Below are 11,043 nucleotides of genomic sequence, written 5' to 3' on the forward strand. Positions count from 1 at the left end.
GACATGATTGAAGTCAGGCAGCCGAGCACAAGATGATTCCTCAAAAGCAGGAAAAAGATTTGATAATATTGTTGATAGTGGACAGTCTGTGGCCCCCAAAATTCTAGTATGATGGTGGCACATTTGATTGCAGCGGCTTCTACAGGTCAACCAAAGGTGTTACTTTTCTTTTACAAATCGCAAGACCCTGCTGGACATTAAGAACTTAAGAGTACTGCAGGTTACCCCACCAGCGAGTTGCTCAATGGTGAAAAAACTGAAGTACCGGATCGTGCTGCCGCATGTATCGGTGTGTGAAGGCAGTGTGCAGTCTAACAAGGAATGACCATCTTAAGTCATTTTTCTTGTGATCGCAAGACCCTGGTGGACACTGGTAATGTGGAATGCTGCACGTCCGATTTACTGATTTACTAGCAGGCGGCGGGTAAGCTATGTGGCCTTGGTTGTAGCAAGGACTAGGTCTCAAGCCACAATGTCGCCCATTTACAGCCACCAGGAGAGGCATCAGGGTCAATGTTCTTTACCAAAGGCCATATTGTGCAGCATCCAAGCTGAAATCGGTGCTGCCCCGAGTGTTTGCTCAGCAGAAGACTAGCTATATTGTACTTGATTGCATATTTTTGCAACATTCATGGACTCAAGGTCTTGGACTATATTTTGTGTAACTGTATTTTACTGATATCTTTTTATGTGTTTCCCATCTTACACATGCCTTATATTGTGTATGACTGTCAGCACTGTGTTTTGCACCTTAGCCCAGAGAAATGCTGTTTCATTTGGCTGTATTTATGAATGGCTAAATGACAATTAAACCCAAACATAAAAAGACTGGAACCACAGAGTAAAAGGACTGCACTTATGTGGAGTGAGAGAAAAAAAATCAAATATTTAGGTACTTGGACAAATAGCGTCGGCCAAGCTGTTCATGGCTTAAATCACTCTCTCAAGTCTTGCAGTCTTATCAGATAAGGAACTGAGGAGCAGGGCCAGGAGGAAAGCAGTGAGTGCTACAGCTATGAGGAAACAAAAAAGTGAACCAAAGCAAAATCGTTGGAGTTACAAATGGTGTAAAGGCATAACTAAATCAAAGAGCGACTGAGGGATAAAAGAGATCACGGGATGCAAATAGAGGATTAATTAGCTACTCAACTCAATCACGTTGTTCCCATGAAGCATAGCATGTGCTCATGTTTAATTCCTGTTATCTATCATTCTGCTCTGCAAAACAAAGGGAGGTGCAGTCGGTGAATATCACAGCTGCTACATTGAACGTTAAGCAACAAACTGGAAGATATGTTGTTGAATACAAACTCACTAATCTTGTCTCTACAAATGAGATACCACTTGCATTGCAGCTAAATGCAATACCAGAGGCATCAACCTCTGCTACTATTTCACAAAGCTGGAGGCCTTCTATTAACTAATCCCCACTATTCACCATACTATTTTCCCACCACCACAATCCTCCCAGGACTCATTGAATTGAGGGTTGTTGTTGTAGTAACACACTGATTCTACACCTTTTTGAAATACTCCCCCAAATTTAATCACTCATTCCTTCAATCTCTTGTGCTCCCAATTTTTTTGTCATTATTTTACATCTACTTATGTCTCCCAGCTTGTTTATCTACTTCAGTGTATGCTTCTCAACACAGTGCAACATTTCCTCATATACACAATGCACAACACAAAGTACAACACCGACATTGAAACTCAATGTTATGCAATTACTACACTTCTCAATTAGTACATCCAAGTACTTAAATCAAATCACATTGCAAAAGATAAATCACATTAAGCAAAGCTATTTTGAAGTCAGACAAAACTGGTTTCCAAATTCTTAAAATAATCTCCAAAGCACAGTAGCACCAACAGTGCAAATCAAAGTTTCACAATACATATTAAATGTATGACTTCAATTCCCTCTACTGTCTGTAAGGAGTTTATACGGTCCTCCTCCATGACCACCAAGGTTTGTTTCAGGTATTCCGGTTTCCTCAAACATTCCAAAGTAGTACAGGGTAATTAAGTTGTGGGCATGCTCTGTTAGAACTAGAAATATGGCAGCACTAGTAGGCTGCCCCCAGCACATCCTCAGAGAGTGGTGATTATTGATGCAAACAACACATTTCACTGTATGTTGCAAAGTTTTGATGTACATGTACAACTACAGCTAATTGTTAATCTTTAATTTTTAAATTCAACACATCTTGATATCGGCCAAGTATTTGCGTACCTTTCAAGATATACTGTGCAATCCTTCATTTAGAATTTCCTCCATTATAATCTTCTTTCCAATGAATCATAATCTAAAGCGAATTAGAACCTACCTCCTTCTTACAAATAAAAAGGTGAACAGATTTTAGGCAAAAAAATTAATATTTAAGACATAAGTAAATAGCATGTAAACACAGATTTTGAAGGACCAAGTATTTAATTTCAATCTATCTAGTTTGATATCTGTCCCCTCCTCACACACCCTTCTCTACATCTTTAAAAAAATAAATCTTTGAAATTTTCCTCCCATTTTGATGAAAATTCACAACTCCATCTTGCTTTTCACTCATTTTTGATTTTTTTTATTATGGAAAAGGCATAATTAGCATTTTACTGCCATGAAAGTGCAGTTTTTCTAATGAAGGTACTCCCGCAAAGGAAATTTCAGTTTAGAGCAAGCCACAATGAAAGGAGCAATGATATAGTGCCAAGTCAGGATGGAATGCTACTTGAGGGGAAACCTAGAAGAGGTATTTCCTACATGCCTGCTGCCCTTGACCATCTTGGCTTACATGTTGCTAGGTTTTGAAGGTATTGTTAGATTTGACCAAGTAACTACAGCAATTTTATTTACACAATGCATACCGGCTGCCACAGAGTTCACTTTAGCTATCCTGATAGCAAGCCACTCCACACACAGACACAGGATACACACTTCTTCATTATAGCTGGTGATTTCAACTAGGGCAACATCAAGAGTGGATTACTAAAATACTACCAGCAGTCTCTTATCCCACCAGGGACCCCAAACACCTTTAACTATTGCTACACAACCAAGGTACCAACTGTGCCCCTGACCCCACCCCTAACACTTTGGAAAGCAGGTGGTGCTCCTTCACCCTGCATACAAAAAGAAGCTGCAACCCAAGGATACAGCACAGAAAATCATATAGGGCTGTCCTGAGGAAATAGATGAGTTTTTAATGCTACCGTGCAGAGTCAGTAGACTGGTCCATGTTCAAAGACTCAACCTAGATGATTATGCCATCACTATCATGGACTTACCAACATACATCAGCAAGTATGTTGAGGACTATGCACCAAACAGGTCAATCTCCCCACTGAAGTCCATGTCCTTGGCATTTAAATCAGGTGACTCTAAAATGACAGGGTATGCAACCAGCTCTCCCTAGCATGTTGCTGGCTAATGTGGTCACTGGAGAACCCAAAGGCAAGATTGCTGTATCAGAGGGATGTGTTCTGTTTCACTAACACTTGGCTCACCCCTGACTCTCCAGACACAACACTCCAGCCCGTAGAGTTCTCAATCCACCAGATGGACTGAACTGCAGCACTGGGAAAGGGAAGAGGTGGTGGGATGTGCTTCATGATAAACTTATAGTGGTGCTCAGACAGTGGTCCTGTGTTAACTCTTGTAACACCTGACCTAGAACATCTAATGATTAAGTGTCAACTGGTCTACTTAACAAGAGCACTCTCTGCCATGATCCAACAGCAGTTTACATACTGGTGAAGGCAGATGTCAACAAATACTCAATGTATTGAATATCATGATTAACAAACAAGAAACAGCCTTCACCTGACAACTTTCACACACCTGCCAGGAACTTCAATCAGGCTAGCTTGAAAAAAATCTTTGCTCAACTATCATCAGCATATCCCCTGCAGCACCAGAGGACTTGACCATTGCTATAGTACCATCAAGAATGCCTACTGTCCCATTCCTGACTGCATTTTGGGAAATCTGATCATCTGGCACACCTCCTCCTCCCTGTGTACAGGCAGAGCCTAAAAGGCAAGGCACCAGAAGCAAGGACAACAAAGTGTGGTCACAGGAGGCAAAGGAGTTCCTACAGGATTGCTTTGAATTGGTGGACTGAGCCATGTTCAAGGACTCAGAGGACCTGAATGAACATGCCAGTTATCATGGACCTAAAAAGACATCTGTGGATGAGTGTGTCCCCATAAAATCATTCAGACGTGAGACCATCCTTTAGGAGGGTCAACCTGTGGAAAGCATCTGGCGAGTACTGAAGACGTGCTAATTAACTAGCTGGAATGTTTACTGAAATCTTCAAACTCTCACTTTGGCAGGCTGAGGTACCAACCCACTTCAAGCAGACTTCAATCATACCAGTACCAAAAACATAGTAACCTGCCTCAATGGCTTTCATTCATCAGGCAAGGGTGCAACTAATGAAATTTAACTGAGATAAACTATGAATTAGATGTGGTTTTTTTTAAATACAAGTGCAGTGAACATCAAGTTTGCAAACATCAAATTTCGTGATAGATAAATAGAAGGTTGTCCAGGGTAGAATCAAGGAGCTAACCCAGATCAACTGGGAAAGTAGACAAGGGCGCAGCTTATGGAGTTTAACCCAGACAACCATGGGAGATTAGCCAGGCCAAAACATATGCAGCAAATGGCCAAGCTCAGGGAACACTGTTGAACAGGGAGACCATGGGCCTCTGAAACTGGCAACACAGGTCGACAGAATGGTGTAGAAGGCATACGGTTCGATTGCCTTCGTCAGCAAAGGCACTGAGTATATGAACTATGATTACTGGTTACCGTCATACCAAATCAGTTCGGCCACACAAACTACAGCATGCAGTTCAAGATGTCATGCTGTGAGAAGGACATGATCATTATAGGGTGCAAAAAAGATTTACAAAGATGTTGCCTAGACTAGGTTTGAGCTTTATTGAGATATTGTACAGGTTTGGACTGTTCCCCAAGTGTGGAGAAAGCTGGGGGGGGGGTAACTTAGAGAAGTTCAGAAAATTGTGAAGGGCATAGGTTGAATAGATAGTCACAGCTCTCCTCCTCTTCTCTTTCCCCAACCCACAGAGTCCAATGATTCTTGAATGCCCCCACTATCTCTACTGCTTTCAGAACCCTAGGGTGTAGTTCATTTGGTCTGGGTGATTTATGCACCTTTAAGTCTTTCAGCTTTTTGAGCACCTTCTCCCTGTAATAGCAACTGCACTGACTCCTTGTTCCTTCCACCCTTCAACCTCTGGTACACTGCTAGTATCTTCCACGGCGAAGAGTTCATCTGCCATCTTCTTGTCCCTCGTTATTATTTCTCCAACCTCTTTCTAGCAGCCCTATATCCACTTTCATCTCTCTTTTATATATACACACACACGCACGCATATACACACACTTAAAAAAGCTTTTTCTATCCAGCTTGACATTATTTGCTAGCTTGCTTTCATGTTTCATTTTTCTCTCCTATTGATTCTTTTAGTTGCTTTCTGTAGGTTTTTAAAAGCTTCCCAATCCTCTATCATCCTGCTAATTTTTGCTTTGTTTTATCTCCTCTCTTTTGCATTAGCTTTGAATTCCCTTGTCAGATACAGTGGTACTATTTTGCCATTTGAGTATTTCTTAGCTTTTGGAATACATCTATCCTGCACCTTCCTCACTTTTCCCAAAAGCTCAAGCTCTGCTGTCATCCCTGCCAGTATCTCATTCCAATTTACTTTGGCCAACTTTCTCTCATACCACTGAAATTTCCTTCATTCCACTGAAATAGTGCTACCTCAGACTTTACTTTCTCCCTATCAAATTTCAAGTTGAACTCAATCATTTTGTGATCACTGTCTCCTAAAGGTTCCTAATCACCTCTAGTTCATTACATAACACCCAAATTAGTATAGCTGATCCTCTAGTCAGCTCAATGACAAACTGCTCTAAAAAAACCATCTCATGGGCATTCAACAAATTCACAGTCCTCAGATCCATTACCAACTTGATTTTCCCCAATCTACCTGCATGTTAAAATCTCCCATAACTATCACAATATTGCCCTTTTGACACACATTTTCTATTTCCCCATTTGTATTCTTTAGTCCACATCCCAGCTACTGTTTGGAGGCCTGTATATAACTGCCATCAGGATCCTTTTACCCTTGAAGTTTCTTAACTCAGCCCACACAGATTCAACATTTTCTGATCCTATGTCACATCTTTCTAATGATTTGATGCCATTCTTTATCAGTAGAGCCACGCCACCCCCTCTGACTACCTTCCTATCCCTCCAATACAATGTGTAACGATGGACACTCAACTGCCAACTACAACCATCCTTCAGCCACGATTCAGTGATAGCCACAATATCATACTTCACAATCTGTAATAGTGCAGCAAGATCATCCACCTTATTTCTTATACTCTGTGCACTGAGATATAACACTTGGAGTACCGAGTTTGCTACCCTTTTTGATTCTGCATCCCTAATGCACTGATACTCACCTGCTGGCTATAATTTTGTCCTATCATCTGCCTGCCCTTCCTGACAGTATGACTGCATACTATCTTTGCTTTTTTACCATCCATCCTATCCCAAGCCCCTTAACTCAGATTCTTATCCTGCCAAATTAGTTTGAACCCTCGCCAACAGCTCTAACAAACCTGCCCGCGAGAATATTGGTCCCCCTCGGATTCAGGTGCAACCTGTCCCATTTGTACAGGTCATACCTCCTCTAGAAAAGATCCCAATGATCCAAAAACCTGAAGCCCTACCCACTGTACCAGATTCGCAACCATGCACTTATCTGCCAAATAATCCAGTTTCTACCCTCACTGGCATATGGTACAGGTAGCAATCCAGAAATTACTATCCTGGAGGTCCTGCTTCTCAGCTTTCTGCCAAGCTCTCCAAATTCTCTCTTCAGGACCTCTTTGCTTTTTCTTCCTATGTCACCAGTACTAATATGTACCAAGATATCTAGCCGCACACCTCATCCTCCAAAATGCTGTGGACACGACCCAAGGCGCCCCTGACCCTGGCACCTAGGACGGAACATCCTAGGTGTCCTGTCCACATCACAGGATCTCCTGTCTGTTCTTCTGACTATTAAGTCCTATATTACGACTGCTCCCCTCTTCTCCCTCTTTCCCTTCTGCATAATGGACCCATGCTCAGGTGCAATAACCTGGTCCCCAGTAATAAACAATAATAATGACTCATGTTTTAGCAAATTGAATATCTTCTCTCACTTGTATTACACTAGAAAAGAATATGGTATGTGTTAACTAATGCTAATATATTTTACTTTTCTGGGTCATCGTAAACCACTGTTTGACTGCAAGTTGTCTTTCTTTTCTACTTACCTATTCCTGTAAATATCAGGTGATTAGAGAGCAGAGCATTTATAGTCACCAAATCATTGAAAGATGCAAATCAGAATAGTTTGGAATGACCAAAGTGATTCCAACCAGCACTGATCATACAATAATGGCAAGCTTACATAATCTGTCAATTAGTAGAAAGCTGTCAAATTTTCAAGAAAAAAATGCACATTAAGTAATCATAGTAGTACAAGATCAAGAGTGACATAGAAAAAGTTCCACCATAAAGTATTCCACAGCAGCCCAGCAGGGAGGCCAAAAATGATCTAGTGGGCCAGTTGTGGCCCATCAGTAATAAATTATGCAAAAATATACAAATATTAACTGGACAAAATTCCATCCACCAACATCAATCTCCAATAGGAACAAATAAGATCTACCTACAAAGATTGTCAGTCATCTGGATGAGGGCCAAAATCAACATTTTATGCCAACTATATACATTGCAGTTAAATATATTCTGTCCCTTTAAAAAAACTGTTTACCAAAAACCTGATGGATGCAATGTGCACAAGAGCTCAATACAGATTAATTATTATACAGATTATTACTTATTAATTACATATTTTCTAAATACTTCACATCAGTCAGGTGTCCTACATCAGTCATGTGCAAGTGACTCAGACCTAACCAATTACTTGACATGGATTACCTTATAAACAAAACCCTTGTTTTGCACAAACGGGCATTTGTATTGTACTTCTTCTGCAAACAACCTTCAAATGTATAGAAATAGCATATAATCTACAAATAGGAGCCATTTATCAAATACTGAATGTGCTTAAATGCAAGTTTAAGAACATTCTTTTCTCCTACTAAAACATAACTGTTGCAACTATTATCTTAAGCTGTACTAAAGAGTCATGATGACTGGCGAATTTAACTCTTGCAAGTGTCTTTGCTAATGAAATAGTTTCCGTTGGCTCCAATGGGGGGCGGGGGGAATGGAAAATGATGGACCAGCTGTTAGCACAAAAGACAAACACCCCTCAGGGTACGGCTTCGGGCGGTGGTCAAAACATGGCAGCCTCGGTAGATTAATTTTATTCTTATGCAATCAAACTAATTCACCGAGTAAAATCGTGAAGCAGGTGAAGGTGACGTTAAAACTGAACAGCAGCTGCGTGCTCCGTGCCCACGACTGGAGCGTTCGCAAAGATGGACTAAGAGCAGCAGTGGCATTTGCCTCGGATTCGCCCCTCAAGAATAATTTTGAATCAGGCGGCGGCGCCGCCGCTCGACTCCACGATGAACGCGGCTCAGGTCCGCTTACCTTCATTGGAAGAATCCATCCCTCCCTTGTTTCTTCACAAGCACGGGTAACGAAGGGAATGTGGGACTATTTCCAGCTAGACGCTCGATCTAGCGGGCCGACCCTGCAGCGCACTCGCCCCTCGTTGCCTCCTCCGCCCACCCGCTCCCTCCTGGGCTCGGTTCGGTTCAGCTCCCTTCAGCCCTACACCGCCACTCCGCCCCGCCCCCATCAACCGCTTTTGGCAACGACTGTCCGTTGCTTGTCCACGTCATCGGGCACGCTGAAGCACGTGCTGGCTCCGCCGCCGGGAGCGCGCCGGGCCCGAGGTGCGCACTGCGCAGACGCACACGGGGACTGCGCTCGGGGTGCCGTGTCTGTCCGTCTGTGTGTTTGTGTGTGTGCTCGCGTCTTGGTTCTTGGGCGTCGAGGCTTGACAGGCGGGGCGAAGCTGCGATCGCCATCAGCGGTAAAAAAAATAATCCCGTTAAATTTTTATGTAATGAGTGATGCATGATAGATTAGGTCACGCATTTAAACCAAATGCTGTTACTGTCGAGTCCATTGATTGTCACTAATATGATTAGTAAATAAAATGCGTTTCTTCCAAAATTAAGATCATAAGATAGATATAAAGGGAAAGATCATCCAACTCTTTTTAGCTACAGTAATTTTCTCAGAAAGATTGTGCACTTCCCACATAATAACATTCAAGTATTCAGACCACTGCTTTGTTCATTTAGTGTTTTTCTAATTTGGGGATATGAACTTTTGACATCCAGCTGGAATTCAACTTCTTCTCCAACTTGGAACAAACCCTGACCTGCATCACAAAGAGAGAGGAAAAAATGGTCCTCCATGGTGACCTCAGTGCTGGGGTTGGAAAAGGTGGAATGGTGTTTTGGCCAAAATATTTTCGACGGAGCAACACACACACAATGCTGGAGGAGCACTGCAGGTCAGGCAGCATCTTTGGAAATGAATAATCAGTCAACATTTCAGGCTGAGACCCTTCACCTTCATCAAATTAAATTCGGAAGCATATGCCCAATTCCCTAATCCACGCACTGCCTCCAGCTGGATTATGTCAGTGTCTGAAGGGGAAAAGGAGTTTGTGGAGACCCTCCGAGAAGGATTCTTAAAACAGCTTGTACTGGAGCCTACCCGAGAGAACTCAATTCTAGATTTAGTGTTGTGCAATGAACCGGATTTGATCAGGGACCTCGAGGTAAAGGAGCCATTAGGAAGTAGTGACCATAATATGATAAGTTTTAATCTACAATTTGAGAGGGAAAAGGGAAACTCGGAAGTGTCAATATTATAGTTGAACAAAGGGAACTGTGGTGCTATGAGGGAGGAGCTGGCCAAAGTTCAATGGAACAGTACCCTAGCAGGGATGACAGTGGAACAGCAATGGCAAGTGTTTCTGGGAATAATGCGGAAGGTGCAGGATCAGTTCATTCCAAAGAGGAAGAAAGATCCTAAGGGGCGTAAGGGGAGGCCGTGGCTGACAAGGGAAGAAATGGACAGTATAAAGATAAAAGAGAAGAAGTATAACATAGAAAAGATGAGTGGGAAGCCGGAGGATTGGGAAACTTTTAAAGAGCAACAGAAGGTAACTAAAAAGGCAATACGCGGAGAAAAAATGAGGTACGAAGGTAAACTAGCCAGGAATATAAAGGAGGATAGTAAAAGCTTCTTTAGGTATGTGAACTGGAAAAAAATAGTTAAGACCAAAATTGGGCCCTTGAAGACAGAAGCAAGTGAATTTATTATGGGGAACAAGGAAATGGCAGACGAGTTGAACAGGTACTTTGGATCTGTCTTCACTATGGAAGACACAAACAATCTCCCAGATATAATAGTGGCCAAAGGACCTAGGGTAATGGATGAACTGAAGGAAATTTATGTTAGGCAGGAAATGGTGTTGGATAGACTGTTGGGTCTGAAGGCTGATAAGTCCCCGGGACCTGATGGTCTGCATCCCAGGGTACTTAAGGAGGTGGCTTTACAAATCGCGGATGCATTGGTAATCATTTTCCAATGTTCTATAGATTCAGGATCAGTTCCTGTGGATTGGAGGGTGGCTAATGTTGTCTCTCTCTTTAAGAAGGGAGGAAGAGAGAAAACAAGGAATTATAGACCGGTTTGCCTGACGTCGGTGGTGGGAAACATGCTGGAGTCAATTATAAAAGATGAAATTACGACACATCTGGATAGCAGGAACAGGATCGGTCCGAGTCAGCATGGACTTACGAAGGGGAACTCGTGCTTGACTAATCTTCTGGAATCTTTTGAGGATGTAACTATGAAAATGGACAAGGGAGAGCCAGTGGATGTAGTGTACCTGGCTTTCAGAAAGCCTTTGATAAAGTCCCACATAGGAGATTAGTGGGCAAAATTATGGCAC

The 11,043-nt window shown here is 42.3% G+C and overlaps 1 protein-coding gene across 4 annotated transcripts in view; it reads right to left on the reverse strand.

Moving 5' to 3' along the window:
- tpd52 (tumor protein D52) overlaps positions 1 to 8,894 on the reverse strand; it is a 213,670-nt gene extending 204,776 nt beyond the window's left edge. For 2 of the 4 annotated variants that reach the window (XR_010020118.1, XM_063065533.1), the window contains exon 1: positions 8,655 to 8,894. Coding sequence is in view for 3 of the 4 variants with exons in the window: in XM_063065533.1 (XP_062921603.1) it covers positions 8,655 to 8,673 (19 nt within the window). In the remaining variant the exon portion in view is untranslated. The remainder of the gene's footprint in view (positions 1 to 8,654) is intronic. The other 2 variants (XM_063065563.1, XM_063065544.1) reach the window with 2 other exon arrangements.
- Positions 8,895 to 11,043: the final 2,149 nt, after the last annotated feature.

This window comes from Mobula hypostoma, chromosome 1 (genome assembly GCF_963921235.1).
Source record: "Mobula hypostoma chromosome 1, sMobHyp1.1, whole genome shotgun sequence".
Taxonomy (NCBI): domain Eukaryota; kingdom Metazoa; phylum Chordata; class Chondrichthyes; order Myliobatiformes; family Myliobatidae; genus Mobula; species Mobula hypostoma.